Genomic DNA, 22,990 nt, shown 5'->3' with positions numbered 1-22,990 from the left:
AGCAAAACTGGACTCTGGAGGGGAGTAGCCCAGCAAAGAATGGCGTGTGGACAAAGAGGCCCTCCCCATGTCCCAGTCCAGTCTGAAGTCCTTCTCCAGCCCCGACGTCAGCAGATGTTAACACACCTGCTATTTTGTATATGGAAAATTATGGCACTCTCACTGTGGGTGGAGACACACTTAGATCAGTCCATTGGGTTCCACATTTGTTATGTGCCTAGTGTGTGCCAGGGTTGTGCTGGGTGCTGGGGATTCAGTGGGGATTTATTGAATATAAGGGCTTTAGTTTCTGGCTGTCCTGAGTTCCAGCCCTGGCTCTGTAACTTACTACCTGTGTGACCTTTGGCAAACAACCTAGCCTCTCTGTCTCATTTTTTTTCACCTGTAACATGGGTGTGGTAGGAATAGCACATAATTTCTAGGATTGCCTTGGGGATTCAGTGAGATAGTTTTGGGCACATACTAAGAAGATGAGTACAGTGTTTGTTTTCTTTCTCCATTGCACTTATTAGAAGCTGATATTTTTATTTGCATCTTTGTTTATTGTCTGTCTGGCTCACTAGATGACTCTCCATAAGAGAAGGGCCTGGTCTGTCTTGTTCACTCCTGCTTCCATTCCTAGAACAATGCCTGGCACAGAGTAGGTGCTCCATAAATATGTCTGCTGAATGAATCGCTTTCATATTCCTGCTCTAATTGTCATTGCCAGGATGGCCCTGTTCTGGAGGAGCCCAGAGTCTCAACTCGTCCAGGGAGAGCCACCCTGCCCTCCACAGCCAGCTATTCACAACAGCGCTGGGCATCCACTCCGAATGTCACCAACAGGGCTCTGTGCCCTGGGCTGACAAACAACACTTGTGTGTGTTTTCTAGTGAACAGAGCCACAGCTCTGGAGAGTGCAGTTGGTGACTGGGTAATGAAACAAGTCGCTGAGCAGAGCAGGGGGTGCTCTGAACCTCAGCGCTCTGGAGACAGGAGCCGGTCCACGTGCAAGGACTGGCGCCCTGCTGTGCTTACCACCCCCACCCGCCACACACACACACACACACACACACACACACACACACACACGTCTAATCTGAGGATGGATGCCCGGATGGTGCAATCACCTCCATGGCACTTGGGGATGGGAATTCGTGCACCCTGCGTGCCTTGAAAAACAAAAGGAATTTCTCAGGGGAGGGGAAGGGCTTTGCAAACTGTAAATCGCTGCAGGAAAAAACAGAAATTAAAAGGTCAAGATCCAAGAGAGCAGATGTGTTTTCTGAGTGTGGGCTGTACATCCAAACCCAGATAAAGGAGACCCGCAAAGCCCGGAGGTGTTTGGGGGCTTCCTGTGGAGAGATGGACTTGGGGAGGCTGGGAGGCCGAGGAAAATGGGCCAAAGTTTCCTCGCGTGTCTGCAGAACCCAGGACCTGCCAACAATTCCTGCCCCTGCAAACTCGCTCTTCTATACCGGCCTCCAACTCCAACGCGCGATATCTGCAAATTCTCCCCTTAATTGCTACAAACGCTCGTTCTCCTTCGTTCTGGCTAGAATCAGGGTAACCTTTCACATGATTATATAATTTACCGAGTTCAAGAAAGATAACCCAAACATAAGGACGATGAAAAAAATTGAGGGTAGATTAAAAAATTTTTTTCGCCAAATGTAAAAGTTATGGAGCGCACACAAAACATATATACAAATACCCATATTCCCACCCCTCAGAATGAATAACTGTTAACATTTTGATTTATCTGGGAGAAGATTCTTTTTTATTATTATTAGTCACCAAATAAATCTTTCTCTTTCCCGCCAAGTCTCAGCAAATTTGAATCCAAAATAAGTCAATCTACTTCTATTATTCTCCCTCTCCACCTCCAGCCTAGGTTTATCTTAAGGAGTGAATTCCAGGACCCCCGAATTCCTTCGCTGGGCTTCCACATAGCAGGTCAGCAAACATCTGGCCCCAGTGAACAGCATCCCGCGGAGGCCTTAGTTCTAGGGCGCACAACATCTTTTCCCCCATCCTCAACTACCGCGTGTAACTTTGCAATTCACGCTCCCGCCAGGGGGCCTATTTGCTCGGCCCGTTTGGCGGAAGGATCCCACGCGCGGTCGCAGTTACGCTAAACCGTCTCCTCCCCCATTCCCGCGCTCTGGCCCCGCCCCCTTCTCGCGCCCTGTCCCCGCCCCCTCCCGTGCGCCCTATGGCCCATAAAGAAGTCCCGGCCGGGCCGCTGCACTCCCCCGCGCGCATCCGTGCGCCGCCCGAGGCTGCCTAAGGAGTCGGCGGCCATTTTGTTCTTCTCGTGGTTCCAGTGGGGAGAGAAGGAGGAAGCAGGGAGCGGGGCGGTTGGGGGGGGACCCGCAGCGGCTGCTGCCACCGCCGCCACCACTGCCGCTGTGCTCGTGGCGTGGGAAAGGAGGTGTGAGTCCCGGGCGCGAGCCGCCGGCGGCGCCGCTGCGGGAAGGTCGGCGGTGGGAAGGCGATGGCGGATATAGATAAACTCAACATCGACAGCATCATCCAACGGCTGCTGGAAGGTGAAGGGGGCGGCGGGTGGGCTGAGGGGAGGTGGGTGGCCTCGAGGGCTCGCGGTGGGGGGAGTTGGGAGGCCGGTTGGGCTTGCACAGCGGAGGGGAATGAGCCCGCGAGTTGGCCCGCGGGCTGGGGGCTTCTGCCGGAGGAAGGCCGGCCTGGGTCCGCACTTGGCCCAACCCGCGGACTCTCCCGGCTCCACTCATTCATTGCACTCGAGTGCAGCCTTCTTCCTGGTCGTGGAAATTTGAAAACTCTGCTCCCCACCCCCACGTTTCCGGTCGTACCCCCTTGCACCCCATAAACCGGACCAATCTTTGGAGGAGAGAAGGTTAGGGACCCCAGTCCAACCTGCAGGACGGCGTGTTCCGTAATTTCTGGTACTCGTCCTCTCCGATAAAGCGATTTGATGGGATGTGGGTTCCACCGGGTTGAAGGGCTTCTATCCTGTCTTGCTCATTTTTATTTTCCCTGGAGCTAGGGTCTGGGGGCTCATTTCTTGTTACTTAGTGACCAGCCTTCACCTCTCAAGGGAATGTTGGAACCCATCTTCTCCTGCGCTCCCAAATACTCTTTTCAAGTCGTCTTTTATCTTGAGGTCTCCGCGCTCTTTTCTGAACGTGAAACCAAGGATGATGACAGTTTCGTTATGATCTTTCCTATGTGCCAGGCTCTGTAAAGCGCTTTGCGTTCGTCTAATAAATTACAATCATGATAGCCAGCGCTTACTATGTGTCTGGATTTTTTTTGTTTTTGAGCACTTTACACAGATTCATTTATTCTGCCACCAGTTTCTGCGAGGTAGGTCCTATTGTTTTTTCCGGTTTTTCAGAAGAAACTAAGACACAGAAGTGAAGTCACTTGACCAAGGTTACACAATTAGTGACAGATTTCAAATCCAGGGAGCTAGGACGCTATGTGTGAAGGAAGGAGGTGTCCAGTGGTTAAGCGAAGGTTAAAATAAAGCTTTGGCTTTGGCTGACCTAAGACTCGTGAGATGCATTGCAATTGATTCGTATTGATGTGGGAGACGGAAGAAGTTAGGATCTTAAAGAGGGACGCTGGAGTGAACTCCCTCCTCCGCCTCCGGTTCCCAGAGCCCGTCTACTTTGGGAGATTTCAAATCCCTTTATTTGGGCACGGGATAATGTAGATTTGGCTGAGTTTTAACTTCTTTAATGCCTTTACATTATCCTCCTAGAATATTGTTGGACTATAAATACTGTGAGATGGAGTTAACAGCATGATGAACATGGAGTTAGAATTTTCAGATCTTTTGAATTAAGTCATTAAAATGAAATTCCTGAAAATATGTTTTCTTAATCTGTGCGGGGTATTTTCCTTTTATATGTTATTAAAAGAAAAGGAAAAAACCTACTGAATGGACCCCTGAAAAGCTCTTGAAATGCCATTCCCATTTGTGGGTGAAGACCTTATCATTCATTCAGTACCTGCATTTATTATAAGAACCATGCTTTTCATACTAGTTAATGCCGTTCTTTGATTTATATGATGCAGCAGTGGTCCAGAAACAATTGAACCAGTTTGCAATAAGAAAGGAACTTTTTATTAAAATTTTCATTTAAAATTTTGAAGTTCTGCACTTCTCTGCAGGGATGTATGGCTAGATTGGGGGGGGGGGGCTTTATTTCACTGAGGAAACAGGAAAATGTGAAATCTATGGATTAGAAACAAAATTTAAGATCAGTTAAGTCTCGTTAACTTAAGTTTTGGTTTGCCCATAATTCTATTCACATAACAGATTTTGTAAATTTTAGTCTTATTTTTTAAATTGTGCTAAGAAATTTGCCTTGGTAAACTTGGATCATTTAAAATGAAATCAGTCATTGTTTCTTAATAGTTTCTCTCTGTTGTTATATTGTACTTAAAAACCAGATTTAAAAATTTTTTTTGTTAAAATTAATATAGAGTAGTATGTTTTAGTGCCTTGGGAAAAGGCCAGCTGCACAGTATACTTATATTCCTTTTTTTATTTCTCATCGATGTTAAGTTGGCAGAGAAATGGTGATGATCTATTGAATATACATATACACACATGTATACTGTGTTTTCCCGAAAATACGACCTAGCCAGACAGTCAGCTCTAATGCGTCTTTTGAAACAAAAATTAATATAAGACCTGGTCTTATCAGGTCATAATATGATAAGATATAATATACTGGCGTCTTATATTAATTTTTGCTCCAAACGACGCATTAGAGCTGATTGTCCGGCTGGGTCTTGTTTTTGGGGAAACACGGTATGTATAGATTCAAGTTAGAAGATGTTTATAATACATTTTGTGATTTTTGTAATTTTCCAAAAACCCTGTTCCCCAAAAATTTTAATTAAGATTTAAATATATCTGAAAATGGAGGCAGTGTGATTTTGGGGGACCTTGTTAGAATTTTTACATGTTCAGAATTGCCTCATCTTTTAAGCTAGTTGAAAAGTAGCTCGTTGATAGTACTGAAAAGGCAACTCAAAAGTGAAGTCTTTAAGAAAAACAACATGTTGATTTAGATCTTAGTCACCGGCTTTGCAGTTCTTTTTTTTTTGCACTTTCAGTAGTTTTTCCTTAAGCTAAGTATCACTTGTGCAACCCACCTTAGAAGCTCTTATCCAAGTTTTGCCTCGTTGATGATAAAACTTTATAAGGTTATTTCTCTTTTTATAACGAATGTTTGATTGTTTAAATAACTGCATGGTAAAACTTGGATTTAAGAGAGAAAATAAGCTAGCTGCTGATTTGGTCTCATATCCCTACAGTGTTGGAGAAAAGAGATTTGGTTTTACTTTGTAAGCAGCCTGGTTCAGGGAGCTAACACTTTTCTTGCATGGCTGGTAGTTTGTAACTTGAACATTCTGGTTTGCAAGAGGCATCTTTACTTTGAAGATGGTTCTTGTTAAACCGCAAGACTGCCAGGCTCTGCATAATTGCTTGGCTTGCTTTATTCATTTGAATATGACCTATGCCCTGGCCCTTGGAAAGCGATTACTAATTTAATTCTCTGGTGTGTAAGAGTTCATCTGAAGATGGTGAGTGTTCAGATAGTCTGAAACTGTTTAAATAACCCATGTATTTAGCTTTTTGGTGTAATAAGAAATTTGTTTACATTCTAATTTAAAAGAAAGCAGCAGTCCCTGGTCCTGAAGATAAAGGACAAACATAATGGCAAAAAGAGTTCTTAAAATGCTGACCAAGGAAAACAAAAGTAGTCTTTCCCAATGAGCCCTACAGTTATTTTTTTCTTTACCTGTCAGATAAGTTCAGCAATTAGCCGCTTGGGATCAGTTATAGGGCGTTTTGTTAATACAGACAGTGATACTAAAGTTGTGTTTGACTGATTCCCTGACTTAACAAGTCTGCTGTGAGCCACGTTGTTAGTTGTATGCCGAATCCTGTCCTGTGAGGTAAGACAGGAAAGCTCCATTGGAGACACAGTCTGTGCTTGCACCGCTCCTCAAGCACAGAATGGAAAGCCTTAAGCCCGCCTGCCGGTCAGCAGGAGGCGGGAGGCCAGGCTTTCCTCCTAGCTGGAGAAATGGAGGCCGGGCTGGCCTCGAATTTGTAGCTCATCCTGCAGTAGAGGTTGGTGAGATTGTTTTATGTCTTTGAAACTGCAGTCCTATAATGACCTGTGACTTGTTTTACAAAAGCCTGTGCCAGTGCCAGTCAGTCCATTTGAATATGTGAGGATTACTAATCTTGAAGCAGGGAAAGGATTGATACTACACGGACTTGATCATTTCACTTAATTTACAACTGAGGCTATTAAATAGACCTAAAGACTGAAATGTGAAGGAGATAATGTTCTGATGTGACTTGCTTTGTAATGAGGAAAGTCTTGTTCAAGAGGAATAAGGAACGTCTCTTTGGGGGTTATAGAATTCTGGGACAAAATTTTTTGTTTTAGGATCAGGCCCCTTAGGGTCTGATGATTCCCTTAGGGGTCTGGATGATTTACCTGAAATCTCCAATTTCTCCACTACTCTAGGGTTTGCTGGTATCCCTAATCTAGAGGGGATTGGGTGTCACTGATAATAAGGCTTATGAAAAAGAAAACCACTTATAAAATGTAGGGTCAGATGTCACGTTTGATCAGTGGTATTTTTATCAGAATGGTCAGACTGTGGAAAGTTAAACATTTTTCAATAAATTGGCTTCATTCTAGGTGTAGATTACTCAAGATAACTTTATTGAGAACAGTGGACAGTGTTTTGCAGCTATATCCAGTTAAGAGGCCTTTAATTGGGGACAAGAATACTTTTTCATTCCTCATAAATAATCCCAAAGTAGTCTTAAATTTCCTTTCATAGTTTTTTCATTGTTGCTTGTTGCCAGGCTGTCAGAAAAGTTAATGTTGCTTGTTAGAGAAAGCTGACGTTGCAGATAATCACCAATACCATTCTTTATCATTTCAAGGCTTTATCAGTTTGTTTTCAATAAGATTTTTTTATCATGTACTCAGTGATTTGCCAGATAAATGGATAAGTTGGTACAGAGCAGCCTTGGCTGATAACAGCCATGATGCATTGTTTTGAATCAACCTTTCTAACTCTTACTCAGAGGTCATATGTGAGAGGTCTAAAGTGAGAATATTTTAGTGTACTGATCTCGAGCCTACATACGTTCACAATGCCTACTGATTTTATTTCCATGCAGTCAGTGCCTACACCTGGATTTATGAGGGACATTCCATCTGAGACTGGAATTTTTATTCATTGGAATATTTTGGATTCCATTGACAATTGTTGAGATAATTTGAGATGTGCTATTTGAACTGCTGCTTAGGAAGGTATCCTGAGGTGAAAACCCTTGAATTTCCCACCTCGGGTCTCCTAATTGTGAAGCTTTCTCCTATGTGCACAGAACATCTGGGAGACGTTTATTGAGCAGAGCTGTACTGGTATTTTTGGTATTTTTCTTTGTTGGTATTTTTCTTTGTCGCTATTATAGCAGCGATAAAATAGGTATTGAAGCCTTTGTCTTTGTAATGATACTGAAGATGTTGTCCTTAAGGTGAACTTTTAGTTTTATAATCTTTCTGGAGGAAGAGTTCTAGTTACAACATTTATAATAATCTCCCATTACCCATTTTGTCTTATTTTCTGTGTCCTCCACTGGAATGGAAGCTTCTCAAGAAAAAGGACACACTTCTTGTCTAGCCTGTTGCCAGAGTGCCCCTGGCGTCCAGCACAGCACCAGGCACAGAGGAGGTGCCCGGCGACTGTTCTGTTGAATGTTTGAAGCACGGTCAGCAAGTCTTAACATGATTGCATGATTTAGTGCTTATTTAATGCCTCCCATTTGTAAGGATGTATTATGATTTTATATCCTATATTACATTTTTCTTAGGGAGCAATAACTGTGTATTGGGGTTTCAGTAGTTTGTCCTCATAAAAACTCCTTTGGTTTGGAAGTTGGATGAAGAACGGATTCTTACTTGGGAGGGTGGTGTGGTAGAAGCACCACTGGACCCAGAGTCAGTCTGGGCCTGAAGTCTTCCTTACCAGCTGTGTGACCTTGGGCCAAGTCACTGAACCTCTTCCAGCCTGTGAAGTGGAGGTGACAGTGCCTAACCTCATAGGGTTGTTGAGGATTCACCGGCCGCAAAGCTCCTTAGCGCAGCGTCCAACACGTGAGGAGTGCGCGGTAAATGTTAGCTACGCTCCTAAATACGTCTGTGATGGGTATTGAAAGGAGTCAAGTAGATGTTTATGTTATTGGCTGTGGCCATTTTTAAGAAATAACTAGTGTTTACTTGGACTGCCAAACCTATTTTGAAATCTTTATCTTCTGTTAAGACATATCTTCAACTTGAAATTTAAGAGTATCCTAAATGTTCACCACTGGGAACATACTCTAGTAAAGCCTGATAGAAAAATGACACTGTTGCTTTGTAATTTTAAAGCACAGAAAGTTTTTTTGATTGATCCAAAGTATATAGTCTGGAAAATGTATTTTTTTTAAAATATGTAGTCTGGAATGCATGTTTAATTCTAATGCCACAAGTCAACAGTACTTATACAGATTTATCCAGATTTCCTTCACACAACAGATTTTGAGCGCCTGCCATGTACTACTGGCAGTGAGTGTACACACACACACACACACACACACACACAGCAGAGCGAGTTGTGTGTTCTTGGGGTTTGCATTCTACCAAGGGGTCCAGATGCATAGGTGGAAGCGACCCTGCAATTATAATGCAAAGTGCCTGGCTGGGGAACATTTCAGACGGCATAGAGCAGGTTCAAGAGGGGAGAGACCAGGCCGGCCCCCCCCCGCCCCCCCCCATGTCTACGCAGTCTTGAAGGAACAGCGGGTATTTGCCAATTGGTAGAGAAGGTGGTTTTGGCAGTTTCTGTTTTTATAATTTTATTCCTTGAGCTAATTGTAGGAAATTTAAAAAGCTTCGGGACCGTGTGTTTTAATGAGCACTGTTCTTCAAATATAAAATAACCCTGGTTTGTTCTGGGAAAACTCAACGTTAGGAATAATTTTCAATTGTTAGTAGTATTTCTTTTTACTAGTCTGTACACTCCTACTCAGAGGACAAACAGAATAAGAGAAGCAACACTACCATAGACTGTGTCTAAAGGTGGTAGCGGGAAGCCTCCCAAACCAGTAAAATTCATATTAGCAACATTGATTTAATATGATGACATTGGTTTAATATGATAGCATTCTATAAAAAATATAGCCTGAGTTCTATATAGATGTAAATCAATTACTGCATATTCTTTCTCCTGAAAGACTTAGAGTAGACTGTTCATTCACAAATGTGAGGCTGTGCTGAAAACGATTCAGGTTGAAACCAGAAGCTTCTTAGGAGTCCCCTCCAGCCAAAAATACAATTTCCTGCTAGACAGGCAGTTTCTGGCTGACTTGTGATAAAATCACTAACTATTGGGGTTTTCTGGCCAGTAAATCAGGGATCGCACTGTTTTTCCACCGAGAGTGTTTCTTGAGTTCTCTATTATGTGTGTATTTAGAGAGAAAAAACTTACTGTTGAAAAATCATTTTTTTGTTGCTCAGTTGCTGTTGTATTATGTCTGTTTCCTATCTTCTCTCAAAGGTTTTCATTACTATGCTTTCCCTTTAATTGCTTCCCGTTTGATCAGAGACTGGCTAGTCATTTTAGTTCAGTTATATATTTGGGGTTTAAAGTAGTGATTTGCCCGAAGCTGTGGGCTCCTGGCTCCAAACCCAGCACTTTCTCTGAACATTTCCTCTGTGTGTTTCAGGAGTTTGATCCTTCCCTGTTGACCTCCTTTCTTGTTTATATTATTTTTCACTGAAAAAAATACCCCTCTACACAGTGTTTCATTTCTACTCAAAACTTGTTTCGTCAGAAAGTTCAGGGTTTCAGTGACTATTCAGGCTGAAGGACGGCTTCACCTAGGACAGTATTTCTCAAACTTGGACACAGCCCTTTTAATGGAAAAAAATTCTCAACAAACATCAAGTTTTTTACTTGTGATTTTTATTCTGTAATGTTATTTAGATACTTACAGAACAGAGCTAGATACAAACCACTTAAACCTATTGCTCTTACCTAGCTATTAGGCCAAATGATTTTATAATTTGAATACAAACTAACCCTCCAAAACCAGTAAAATTTAAGTTAGCAACATTGATTCCATTTGATGGATTTTGTGGTTTTGCTAAAACTAAATCACTTTTTATTGGGTTTAATGGTGGAAAGATGCAGATTTACATTCTACGTTTAGTCTGGTCCTGTGTTTTGCTTTATTTCTAATTCAGAGAATGCCTACTTTCATGAATGTTTTGTACAGGTATTAAGACTTTGATTGCAAGTTGAGGATAATCAACCCCCATATTTAACCAGGCCCTGCCAGCAAGCAGGTCACTTCTTAACTGTAAAATTAAGGTAAATTTAACAATTCAGTGCTATTTAATCTGTTGCAACTGGAATCCAAACAGAAAATTTCACTTCCTACCTGTTTCTGCTGGCTGATCATAAACTGTTAGAAGGCCGGAGATTTTGTGCTTCACTTTGATAGAGAGTAGAACTCAGTGCTCCAATCCCGCACCTTTGACTTCACGATGCCCGATGCTATGCTGTGATTTCTTTCTCACTTTCCATCTGTTCAGATTACTAGGAAACCTTTCTTACAGCGCACCGCTGCCATCCTTTGTCCTGTACATATGATTGTATTTAAAAATACAGGTCCAGAACTTGCACAGCCAAATATGTATGATGAGCCTACGATGTGTTTCAATGAACTGAAAACAACACTTAAATTTTTTCATAGATACATCTGGGGCCCTTGAGATACCCCCAGTCCTCTGAAAAACCCTAATGGGGTAGGTGGTGGCAGTCTGAGCATTTCCAGTCTGACATTTTAAAACAAAAGGAATTCTTAGAACCAACTCAGTAACCAGACTCTAAAATCTCCTGCTGTTCAAATACTAATTCATTTCTGAGGCTGCAGAGAGAAGACCAGGCTGGAGGCAAACAGAGCTCTGTAGGTGAACACAGCAGGTTGTGTGGCTCGGATGCAGAATGGAGGCCTCTCGCTCACTGGCTGGAGCTGTGCCCCTGGGAGGCTAATTTCAGCGGCTAGTGACAGGGAGGCCTTTCTAACAGTATTCGTGCAGAGGATGTCTCCTTCAGGAAACTAAAGTCTTGCTATAGAAGATGCAACTGAATAACCTCTGAAATTCTACGATTTTAAGATTCTGATTTGATATTAAAGCCATATTCTTTATAAGTGTCCTGTAAATAAAGCCACCCAAAAACTAACCTGTTTTTGCTTCCTCATTACCTAAAGTTTTTATTTTTTCAGATATTTTTAATTTTTACATTAAATTGTATTTTGACTTCTTTTGGCTAATTGGAGTTTTTCTCCCCTGCAGTGAGAGGATCCAAGCCTGGTAAGAATGTCCAGCTACAGGAGAACGAAATCAGAGGCCTGTGCTTAAAGTCCCGCGAGATCTTTCTCAGTCAGCCTATCCTACTAGAACTTGAAGCACCACTCAAAATATGTGGTAAGTTTTGGCACACCAGCAGGAATCTTTGGTTACGTGATGGAGTCAAGAATGTATAGATGACCTTGTATTAATTAGCCAACAGAATCATTTACTATTTATGAATAACTTGGAAGTACTTAAGATAATTGTAGCTTTAGAATAAATACCTCTAATGGGCTTAGTTTACTTAGATGTGCTTCAAATTTTCTAAAAACCATTTTGCTTAAAGGAATATAAACGTTGTAGAGAGAAAGAAATGAAACAGAATGGAAAGCTAAGAAAAGGTGTGAACTAGATGAATATATAGGAATTACATTTAAGCCTAAAGCAAAACTGGTAATGCCTAAAAATAGACCTTCCTTGATACCATTTTATCTACATGGTGCAGATAACCTGTATAAAAACTAAACTTGATCTGAGCGATGCTGTACTCAAGCATATATGACTACATTGCTAAAACGTGTATGTGTTTTGTTTTCCTCTTGTCCTTTTTTACAAACCCTGTGTCGAGGGCTGACTTTCAATAGATTGCAGCAAGGGAGCTGCTCTGTTACGTATGAAATCCTGTGTATGTGTATTTTTAAAGTAAAATGCTCTTTGGCATTATCTTTGGCAGGGAGAAATTGAAAGTTGATTGCATTGGTGGGTGTACCGTGCATACGTCTTTGGGGCCAGCGCTCGCTAGAAGTGCGACAGTTCTGACACAGTACCCAGGGACTGAGCTGTCACAGATCTGATACTGATCAGCCGACCTGAAAGGAAAGCCGTGTTACTTGGCAAGAAGGCCTGCCGGGCATTAATAATCCTTTCCACAAAATAAAATCGTAATTAGTTGAGTTTTGTGTGAGATTCTGGACATACACATAAAAATTTTGCTAAGCTCAGTTGAACTAATAAATAAGATAGAAGATTGGAAATTAGTGTTAGCTGTCCGATTTAACTGACGTTATTGGAGGGCAGTGCCATTGTGCAATGAATGTTTAAAGACTGTGTTTCCAAAGCTGTCATGAACTACAAGTATGAAGACACTGTGTAACCAAATGCTTGCTTCTAGGTGATATCCATGGGCAGTACTATGATTTGCTTCGACTTTTTGAGTACGGTGGTTTCCCACCCGAAAGCAACTACCTGTTTCTTGGGGACTATGTGGACAGGGGCAAGCAGTCATTGGAGACTATCTGCCTCTTACTGGCGTACAAAATCAAATACCCCGAGAATTTCTTTCTTCTCAGAGGAAACCACGAATGTGCCAGCATCAATAGAATTTATGGATTTTATGATGAATGTAAGTATTTGCTGTGTCGAAGGAAGAGTTACTTACATTGAGATACTTGGTCATCATCTGAACTATCACCTACTTTTGTTAGGATTTGTGAGAGTTTAGATCCACTGTTAAAATCTCTCAGGTTTTGTATTTCATTGACTTGTTTCTTCTTTTGGAGGGTTGAAAAATAACCCAGCTAGTGCAGTATAATAATTCCCTGGACACTTCTTGTGAATGGATAATTAGATTAGGGCGTGATGGTTGTGGATATTCACAGATAACTTAATCTGTACTGTAATTCTGGGAACCTGTCCACACAGTTTTGTTTTTAACAGCTTTATTGAGATACAATTTCACTCTGTAAAATTCCTCTAAGTATATGATTCGGTGATCTTTAGTAAATTTAATAGAGTTGGGCAACTATCACCATAGCCCCAGGCAAGCACTCATCTACTTTCTTTCTTCTAGACTTCATATAAATGGAATCTTGCAATATACAAAAAACTACTTTTTGAAACTTGCTATATTGTAATTTTTTTCTTCTGGCACACCTGCTCCCAGAAAAAATGGCAGTTACTACCCTAAAATGTGCTGAAAGAAGAAAGCAAAATTGTTTTTAAAATTATTTGTATAATATTTTATACATTTTTATGACTCTTTTTGGATTGTTTATTTGAAAGTACATGTTGAATTGATAATTAACAGAAACAAGATTCTTAAAGTTTTGAAAAAACTGATTTTGGTGGAGGGTTTTTTTGTTGTTGTTGCTGTTTAAAATGTTAAAAAACGTTTTGAATCCTTACCTCTACCTTCCTTTTGTGCTCATTGTTTCTGCAGGAGAGGGTTCAGGCTGGGAGGAGAGGAATGTTAAGGAATTTGAGTTACTAACACTTGCCATTATAATTATAACAAGTTTAGTAAATCACTGTCACTGTCAGCCTCCCCTAGAGGATACAGTTGACGCTTGAACAACACAGGTTTGAACTGCGCAGATCCACTTATACCCGGATTTAAAAATTTTTTTTAATCCGTGTTTGTGGAGGACTAACTCAAGTTATATGCAGATTTTTGACCGTGTGGGGTGTTGGGGCCCCTAACCCTCGTGTTATTTAAGAATCGACTGTAGTCATGACCTCATCTCTCAGGATATGGTGTTTTTCCATTTCAGTTTCACATAGATGTGTTCAGCTAGCTCATTTGTTTGCTTGGTCCTTGGCCTTGAGACCCAGATGAAGTGGGAGGGATCACCAAGGAGAAAAATCCTCTGGGTTCTGAACTTACTGGGACAACTGAGTCTGTGGCAAGAAAGATACGTGGATGCTGACAGTGAGTCTGTCAAAGTGCTTGACGCTGACAGTGATTGTCCCAGAGACGTCCTAGTGAGGCAGTTACTGTTCCTTAGGAAGTAAAAGGAGAGGCAGGGAGTTTTATAACAGTGCTCTTTGGATATTTGTTACCAGTGCTGCTTTTTCAAACAAGTTAGGAAAGGGTTCCTTTTACACAGTTGTTAGCAAGTACTTTGATGTTTTCATTGAAGGAGTTCAAATCCAGGTGATCTCTTTGCTGTGACATAATCCTAGTGTGAGGGTACTAGCTACATCATTTTCAGTTTCTATTTAATTGCAGAAACCTTTGAAAATGATGTAGGTCAGCATTGGTTGGTATCGCTTTTGACTCTCATTTGGCTATCAAGACTCATCTACTGAGCTTGTACTCAGGCTGCCCCCTCTCCCATCCGGCAGGTAGGATTTGCCATCCAGTTTTGTGGGCATAAAAGTGTTCTTGGCATAGGTTTGATAGTTTGCAGACTTTTTTTAAAAAAACGTTGATTTCATTAAAATTATATTTTTGTGTAAATTTTATTATAGTGAAGTTTTATTAAATATAGGTTTGCATGGAACAATTTAAAAACCACTGCTTTAAGTAACAGCCTTATTTCCCAAGTATAACAAGCATTTTCTGTACTATTATTTTTTTTTCCCCAATCTTATGACTTCAGTCTTGGAAAGGCTGAAGTATCTGTTGTTGGATAAAATGTGAATGTGTGTTATCCTTTTCTGATACCAGAGCTGTCTGATCTGTAGTAATAGGAAACTGCATTCAGGGTTCTGGCTCAGAATCCCAGGATTTGGAAGCCTGCAGAGACCTTGGCGATTGTCCAGGCTAAACCTTTCTGGAGCCAGAAGTTCCTAGTGGTCTGAAGTGGCCTTCTCTCTCCATTGCCTCAGGGAGCAAATGGAGAGAGAAGAAAAGGCAGGGACCCAGGACTTCATTATGCTACTTAGAGACCACAGGAGGAAGAATCCTCTAATTTTTGATAGCGAAGCCAACAAAGATAGCACAGGCATTTGCAAGAGAAGCTGGAGAGTGTTGCGTGACTAAGGAATCACGGAGCAAAGTGGACTTCAAGAAGGATAAGGATTGTCTGTACTGGCAAAGGAGAAATCCAGAGGGGTCCAGGATGGTTGTTCGGAGACAGGCTTCAGAAGAACATGGAGACAGAACCAGATTGCTTTACAAATGGGATTCAGACAGCTCAGCCCTGTTCCTGCATTATTGTCGGAAAGTGGGGGTGGTGATTATGCACAGGTCCCCAAAGGAAGGAGGGAACTAGTGGCCTCCAAAGAAATAGAAAACCGGGTAAGAGTTAGTACTCAGTCATAGAGAAACAAACTAGCAGGAGAAAAGACAACAGTCCTTAATAAAGGGAGAAAGAAGTCAAATGTTCGTTGAATTTGCATTACATTACAAACCCTGAGCTGAAGTCCCCATCTGACTTGATTGGCAGGAGAGGGGAAGGTGTGGGTCAGGAAGCCTGCTGCTTGGGCCAGTCTGTAACTCCAAGAAAAAAGGTACAGCTTTAAACCTTTAGATGTCCCCAGGATAACGAAGGAGAAAAGACTAAGGACAAACTCTTGGTGTCAGAATAAAGATTGTGCTTTGGCCTTCAGTTTTCTTCGTATGGAGGAGGTACAGAAGACAAAGGCACCCCAACAATAGGGTCATCCTCAACCAGTTCAGAGAGACTTGTACTTCCAAGGTTTGTAAGTAGGTTTTTAACTTGGCATAATTTTCCTGTCGAAACAGTGCCTGAAAGGCATGCTTCTGTCTGAATCACACTCTGGCTCCCAAATGCATAGAATCCACGGATTGGTGAGGCTAGCGTGACCGGCCTAGACCACCGTGGGGAGCGTGCTGAGCAGCTGCGCAGTGTTAGGAGCAGGGATCCTGGAGCGCCTGCAGTGAGCGGTCTGCTCCCCTACGTCTTCGTGCCTCCTGCTGGAGTCTTAGTGTGGGAATTATCTGCTTCCAGTAGGTTGTTGAGGGTGCCATGGGTGTGAACTCTCTGAGCCTCCCTCAGACGGAAGATGGCAGTGGCACGTGTGAGAGTTGTTCATAATTGCCTTTAGAAGTAGGGCCACCTGTGTGTTGAGATTGGACAGAACACTAGATTTCAGAGTTGATACTACCAAATAATGGTTGAAGTTTAATGGTAATCCTTGACCATTTTATCTGGAATTCTGACTTTAAACTTCTATGGAATTTTTAAATACTTCTCATGTGAAAATGTAAATTGTTGCTTATAGATCAGACATCTCCAAGTATATATCTCTAATTCTCCTAAACCCCTTCCAGGGGGGTTTTTAATACAAGCATAGTTTTTGTTTACTTAAAGGGTAATAAAGCCTTGCTTTGGGGGAAATTGTCCTGAAAGAATGAACCTACAGAACACCAATCCCTTTTTAACCATCCTAAAATTTTCACAGGTAAAAGAAGATATAATATTAAACTATGGAAAACTTTCACAGACTGCTTTAACTGTTTGCCGATAGCAGCCATCGTGGATGAGAAAATATTTTGCTGCCATGGAGGTATGTGGGCTGGTTTTAGTTCCAAATGGAGCTAAAGGGTTGTTGATCCTTCTAAAGGATAACTTGGTTTGAAATCTATGAGTTACCTTTGGGATGACTGCTGTCATATAACTCCTGTATTGATATGCTGGGTCCACTTTGGCATTTCCTGGGTCATTTGGATAGACGTCTGAAGTAAGCAGTTCATGTTACAGGGAATTCTAGGCTCTGTAACAGTTAGCTTTGAAAATAGAGCAGGAAGTATTTTTAAATTTAAAATGAACAATTAAGATGCTGTACCAACCAGTGATCCTCTAGAATATTAAAAATGTGAATAGACTTTCCCCTTGGTCTGTTTTTGATCATCTCCTTTCAGAAGTTTTTCTGATTTGGATTTTAAAAGTTATTTTGCTTTGCTCAGTGGTTGTGCCTTGTATAATGTAATTACAATAGTGATTGCAAAGAGGATTTCTTTTCATCTGTAGCTAGAAATTAGAGCCAACCAACACAATATATTTTAATAAAACCATTATTCCTGCCCTCCTGTACGTCAGCTGGCTTGGTAGAGCTGTGCGTGTGATTTTAAACTCAGATGAGAGTCGGCTACATCTGAGCTGGTCTGATAGATACGATGGTCCTTGGACAGCACAGGTTTCCTAGAAAACTGCATCACACCTGAGCATCTGCAGCCTCTACGCCCAATCATTACAGATAGTCAGTAATAAAACCTATCGTGTACATGGTTCATTATTCTCATCAACTGGGGAGACTTCACGGGAGTGGAAGCCTAGTTTTTAAGACACTGGATTTCAGTTTCACAGGGCCCTGTAGGTGGAGGTAACCTTTCAGATACTGTTTAAATGTACTGTGCCCGACACATTAGTGCATATAACAAATTCCAATGCTTATTCGGGTTTTTAAACCAAAGCTAAAGAAGAAAACATACCCATAGACTTAGTTCAAGCCTTCGTTTTAGAGTCATTGAGTCTCTGTAGACAAATGGAGTGGTTCACGTGCCAGCATCCTTTTAAAGTCCTCTTTTCTTCCATTTCTTTTTTCATTTAATAGGTTTATCACCAGATCTTCAATCTATGGAGCAGATTCGGCGAATTATGCGACCAACTGATGTACCAGATCAAGGTCTTCTTTGTGATCTTTTGTGGTCTGACCCCGATAAAGATGTCTTAGGCTGGGGTGAAAATGACAGAGGAGTGTCCTTCACATTTGGTGCAGAAGTGGTTGCAAAATTTCTCCATAAGCATGATTTGGATCTTATATGTAGAGCCCATCAGGTATTGATTTTGAATTTTACATGTACACTTAAGAGCATGTGTGTGAACACAGATTCTCCTTGTTGATTTTGGTGGGTAGGTATTGATTATTTACACAAAATGTCTCTGGAAGTTGACCTGTAGGGCATCAGGCTCAATGGGAAACTGAAGAGGGGTTTTACTCACCTCACATTTGCACCTTCTTACGCTGCAAACATTTTCTCTTTAAGGTGGTTGAAGATGGATATGAATTTTTTGCAAAGAGGCAGTTGGTCACTCTGTTTTCTGCACCCAATTATTGTGGAGAGTTTGACAATGCAGGTGCCATGATGAGTGTGGATGAAACACTAATGTGTTCTTTTCAGGTAGAGGACATTTTCAACATTGTTTCCTTTTATTGTGTCTAGATTTTACTGATTTAGAAAAAACAATAATTGCTACTATCTGCCTACTGTTCATTTATGTCACTGTAGACTAAAATTTTATTGTCCCTTAAGTAGTGTTTGTCCTAGTTCGGTAACGAGTGGACCCGTTTCAAAGGAAAAAATTATAAAAATTCCTGTGTTGAATTTAACTCTTTTTTTGCATTATTTAATTGGTCAAAACCAATGTATTAGCTCTTTATGCTTATGGTTCCTTTACTATAAATCTAAAACTACAATGTTAGTGTAATGTTTAGCTAAAATTAAATCACTTGCATGTGAAAATAGTACTGTTATGTGCCAGATGTGCTGTGATTACTCCGTTCTCCCACCACTCTTCTCTAGTGTAATTTCTACAGAACCTCTCTCGATTCACCGTGACATCATTTGGCCTTCACTCAGCATAAAAGCATCGTTTATACATAGTCTGCATCTCAGTCTTTTTCTCATTCACTTACAATGAAACCTGTATGACTGCACGCTAGCCCAGTCACAGACGTACATAGAGCCACTGAAGTCACACAGCGGTCATCAGTTAAATGGATTAAAACCTTTTGTTTTGTACCAATTATCAGGTAGAATTTGCAGTTTCCAGAGATTGTGAGAAGATCTTCTAGGGGTTTGAGAAACAGGGTCCTAAACCACTTTCTCCCCTTATGTCAGAAGGGATAGCCTAAATACTACAAGGTGTGACTTCAGAAAGTTGTGATTTTTGCCAGAGGCAAAATAATTTGTCCAGATAATATCTTTTATCTGTTCACCGTAGTGTTTATTACCCAAATGTACTTGTCAGGTTGGTTCGTGGTAATACTGGGACTTTCAAAGTTATTGGGACAGTTTGAAAGTCAAAATCTTTCTGAACAAAAAGATTTGTGTGAGATTTAAGGAATTTTAAGAAAATTTGGGGTTGAATTTATTTCCTAAACTGCAATCTTTTAAATCTTTGCAGATTTTAAAGCCTGCAGAGAAAAAGAAGACGAATGCCACAAGACCCGTAACACCTCCAAGGGGTATGATCACAAAGCAAGCAAAGAAATAGATGTCATTTTGACACTGCCTAGTCGGGACTTGTAACATATAGTATATAACCTTCATTTTTAAAACTGTAATGTGTATTGGTCAGCTTGCTCAAATAGTGTGTTTGTGGGACCCTCCCTTCCATTTTTGACTTAATGAATGGCATTTGCTGGTTATAACAGCAAATGAAAGACTCCACTCCCGAGAAAAAAATGTCTCGTTTTTTAATTCTCCATTCCTTTTGCAAACAACTTTAATGATGGTGTTAAAGCTGTACACCCTAAGACAGTTTATGCTGTCTAAGAAATGTACGGTTGACCTTTTTTTTAATTTAGTACAACCCACGAATAATGGAAATGCTCGTTTTCTTTAGGATGTAAAGAGAGCCCTAGGGTGCTCAATCTGTACATGTTATTGTCATAAAACGCATACTGTTGATACAAACCACTGTGAACATTTTTTTTTCATTTTAAGATTTTGTTTCAAAGGGATTGCTTATTGCTCTCATTGTCTTGTCATGTACAAACTGGTTTTTATAGTTACCAACATTAGCAGTAACTTTCCACCTTGCCAGCCAGCATCACTGGTGTAATGTGTATTTAATTAAAGCACACTTTCCCCTACCGTATACTTAAAATGACGATTAAAGCCATTATTTTAAATGTTTGTGACTCTTTCCAAAAGCCAAAGTTTCTGTTGAAATATGTATTGACACACCCCTAAGTGCAAGGTGGCATGGTTAGATACTGATGCCGCCTTCTTGGGGATTCAAAAACTGGTTTTGAGTTTAAATAGCAATTAGTAACCTAATGCAGTTTAAGCTATTAATGATTAAAGTTAGTAACATTTTGTACAATTGCCATATAGTCTATTCATTAAGTAATCTTTTTACAGTTGCACCAGGCCTGAACCCGTCAATTCAGAAAGCTTCAAATTATAGAAACAATACTGTTCTATACGAGTGACCGATTATGCTTTCTTTGGCCTACATTCTGTATTCTGCGGTGAAATTGAGGCTTATAAGTCAAAACAAAGGAATTAACTTACTGTCCACCAGTTTATACAGAACTCACAGTATCTGACTTTTTTAAATTAAGATGTTAAAAAGAAATCTGTTTCAACAGATGACCGTGTACAATACCATGTGGTGAAAGTGAATTCCGACTTATTAAATGATGAACTTGTTAAATCCTCTCAGTGTCTATTTATCAGCACAATACACACAGGAGAATTGTTGATGGCATTTTGAATAGATTTTAATGAATAAATGGCTCTGGAAACCACACAGTTTCAGTTTGAATTTTTCTTCCTTCAAATGGTCTCTTTTCCAAAGATGGATTATAATGTGGATCCTCGTATTCTTTGAGTTCTAATCTGGATGTAACTAAGTTTCTAAAGTGGGGTGATGAAATTGAACTATCCTCCCATACTGTTTGGGGAGATGTGGGACTTGGTGAGCTGTGACATCAGCTGTATTCATGTTCTTTGTGTCTGGATTCGGTTGAACTTGGCGGTAAAATTCAGGAACTACTTTATTCTGACTCAACTACCAGTGTTTTCAGACAGTTCTTTGCTCTCCTCTCCCTTCCCTGATTCATACAGAATAGTGTTGTGTCCTGTTAATAGTCATAAATGTGTTGGATGCATGTTAATTAATTTCTCAGAGTACATCTAAACTGGATCAAGCATGTATCATCTGAAAAGCATTTTCTTCTATCAAAAACTGGTTTCCCTTGGGGAGTTTGAAGAGGACCTGCTAGTGCAGAGCTGTTTGAATCGATGGGCATGTGTAGGGAAGCGCGCAGGAGTGCTAGGCCGCCTCCCTCCTGTACCAGCAAGCTCTGACTGGGGCATCCAGGGGTGTCGGCGAGCGTCTGACCCCCAGCGTGCTCCTGTCAGCGAGGGAGGTTGGATCTCGTGACCTCCCGCCTTTCTGCTCCACGTTCTGTGACAAATTCAGAGCTGCATTATTTTACTTTTCTATGGTTTTTTCAGATCTCTTCGACTACAGGAAGATGATGAGCAATAATTGTGTCAAAAGCCAGTTTCATACGTTTTTGTGCCCTGGATATTATCAGTTGTCACTTAGGATCTCAAAAACCTATAAAGTTGTAAAATCAAGCCAGTCTACTTGGGTTATAGAGTGGAGTATCTAGCTTAAAATTCTTTCAGAAAGAACAGGCACAGTATTGGTTAAGAAGAGAACAAAATCAATCTTGGGTTTTATAGGACATGAGATCTTAGAGATTCAAATAATTTGAAACTAGTATGTGACAACAACTTGACACCTTGCCTTGTAAATCCCAGTCTATACTAACCTTCCTTCCTCATTTGTCATTTGTCTCCATGTGTAGTTAAGGTTACATCTGCCTTTTGTAAGCTCATGGTTACACTTGGTCCAAGTCCTGGTCTGTCTCCTAGCTGTGTGATTTGAGTGACTTAAATGCTAAGCCTCAGTGTCCCGGCTATAAAGCGGACAATAGCGGCCTCATTATGAATCACTGAAGGTAGCAATGGGATATGCTCAGAAGGACGCTTGATTCAGAATACTATGCAGTAAAGACTTACTACTCACTGCCTTGTAATTAATCCCACTTGTTTCTGGTGTTTGACTCTCTCAGTTGGCTGAGTTCTAAGTAGCACCTGCCTTTTGTTGTAGCCCTGTTTGCCCTGATACTGATTTTGGATAACGAAACATTTCTGGGCACTGACTGTGCAGAATACCTATAATTTTCAGCAGATACAAAAATAACTAGGAAACATGAAATTACTGCCATTATTCGTGTAATATTTTAAATCTCTGGTTTTTAAAGTGATTATAAAGTATTTTAGCTTTCAAGGTGATGGCACCATTACAAAGCCATACAGGAAGGCAGGTGATAGCCAACCTTAAATGTAGCTGGAGGTAGGTAGTCTATAATATAGTTCAAACCATCCATTGACATGACTGGTGTGTACTAGACTAGACCAGCCCATATCCAGCTGCAGTGAACAGCACAAATGTGACGTAGCATCCTTGTTCTTAAAGCACCTTGATGTAAGACTAGAGACTTCTCAAGTAACATACACATAAATGGGATGTGAGACGTGGGGACTATGAACAATTGTGTGCTGAGCCATGAAGAAGGCACAGGATTTAGACTGATGGAGGAGAAATAACCGAAGTTTTCCAATGTGGAACCATGATGGGAGGTTGAAAAGAAACTTTGCTGAATGAAGATAACTGGTAAACTAAGGCAAGGTGGGCATCATGCTATCCAGGAAGAGCAAAAAAGCCATTGCCAGGAAGTGCATGAAAAATGTTCAGTTTATTTTGGTAGTTTTCAGACTAAGCATGTGATTTGAAATGGACCCACCGAGGCAAGGGTCTCATTCAAGTATAACATGAATGGGGATAGAGCTAGGGATTTGCATGAGGGCAAAGAAGGAATGTTTGCACATGTCTGGGTATAAAGAAGACATTAAAAGAGCTACAAAGTAAGTTAAAAGAGGTTTCTGAGTTCTGTATACCCATTTCCTGCCTCTTGGAAAAGACAGACCCAAAGTTTATTCAGCCTTGCAGACTGGCTAGCTTGAATCTGCATGGACGGTTCTGCACTTTTGTTCAGTTCTGCAAATCAGATGTACACATAAGCCT

General features: G+C 40.9%; 1 protein-coding gene across 1 annotated transcript; it reads left to right on the top strand.

Moving 5' to 3' along the window:
- The first annotated feature begins 2,282 nt into the window (after positions 1-2,282).
- On the top strand, positions 2,283-20,640 carry PPP1CC (protein phosphatase 1 catalytic subunit gamma). The gene is made up of 8 exons (XM_033097786.1): positions 2,283-2,531; positions 11,415-11,546; positions 12,583-12,813; positions 16,560-16,664; positions 17,712-17,935; positions 18,145-18,279; positions 19,286-19,346; positions 20,248-20,640. The coding sequence occupies exons 1-8, from the start codon at positions 2,477-2,479 to the stop codon at positions 20,316-20,318; spliced, it is 1,014 nt and encodes a 337-aa protein (XP_032953677.1). The 5' UTR covers positions 2,283-2,476; the 3' UTR covers positions 20,319-20,640.
- Positions 20,641-22,990: the final 2,350 nt, after the last annotated feature.

The sequence above is a fragment of the Rhinolophus ferrumequinum genome, chromosome 25, assembly GCF_004115265.2.
Source record: "Rhinolophus ferrumequinum isolate MPI-CBG mRhiFer1 chromosome 25, mRhiFer1_v1.p, whole genome shotgun sequence".
In the NCBI taxonomy this organism is placed as follows: Eukaryota; Metazoa; Chordata; class Mammalia; order Chiroptera; family Rhinolophidae; genus Rhinolophus; species Rhinolophus ferrumequinum.
The sequence above is the reverse complement of the archived record's forward strand: the minus strand, read 5'-3'. Positions and strand labels throughout refer to the sequence as shown.

Bases quoted from the DNA above. Each gene is read 5' to 3' on its own strand.
- PPP1CC (XM_033097786.1), top strand. From the start codon at position 2,477: ATGGCGGATATAGATAAACTCAACATCGACAGCATCATCCAACGGCTG. The intron at 11,547-12,582 runs GTAAGTTTTGGC...GCTTGCTTCTAG, and splicing joins AGCACCACTCAAAATATGTG to GTGATATCCATGGGCAGTAC. The intron at 18,280-19,285 runs GTAGAGGACATT...AAATCTTTGCAG, and splicing joins CACTAATGTGTTCTTTTCAG to ATTTTAAAGCCTGCAGAGAA.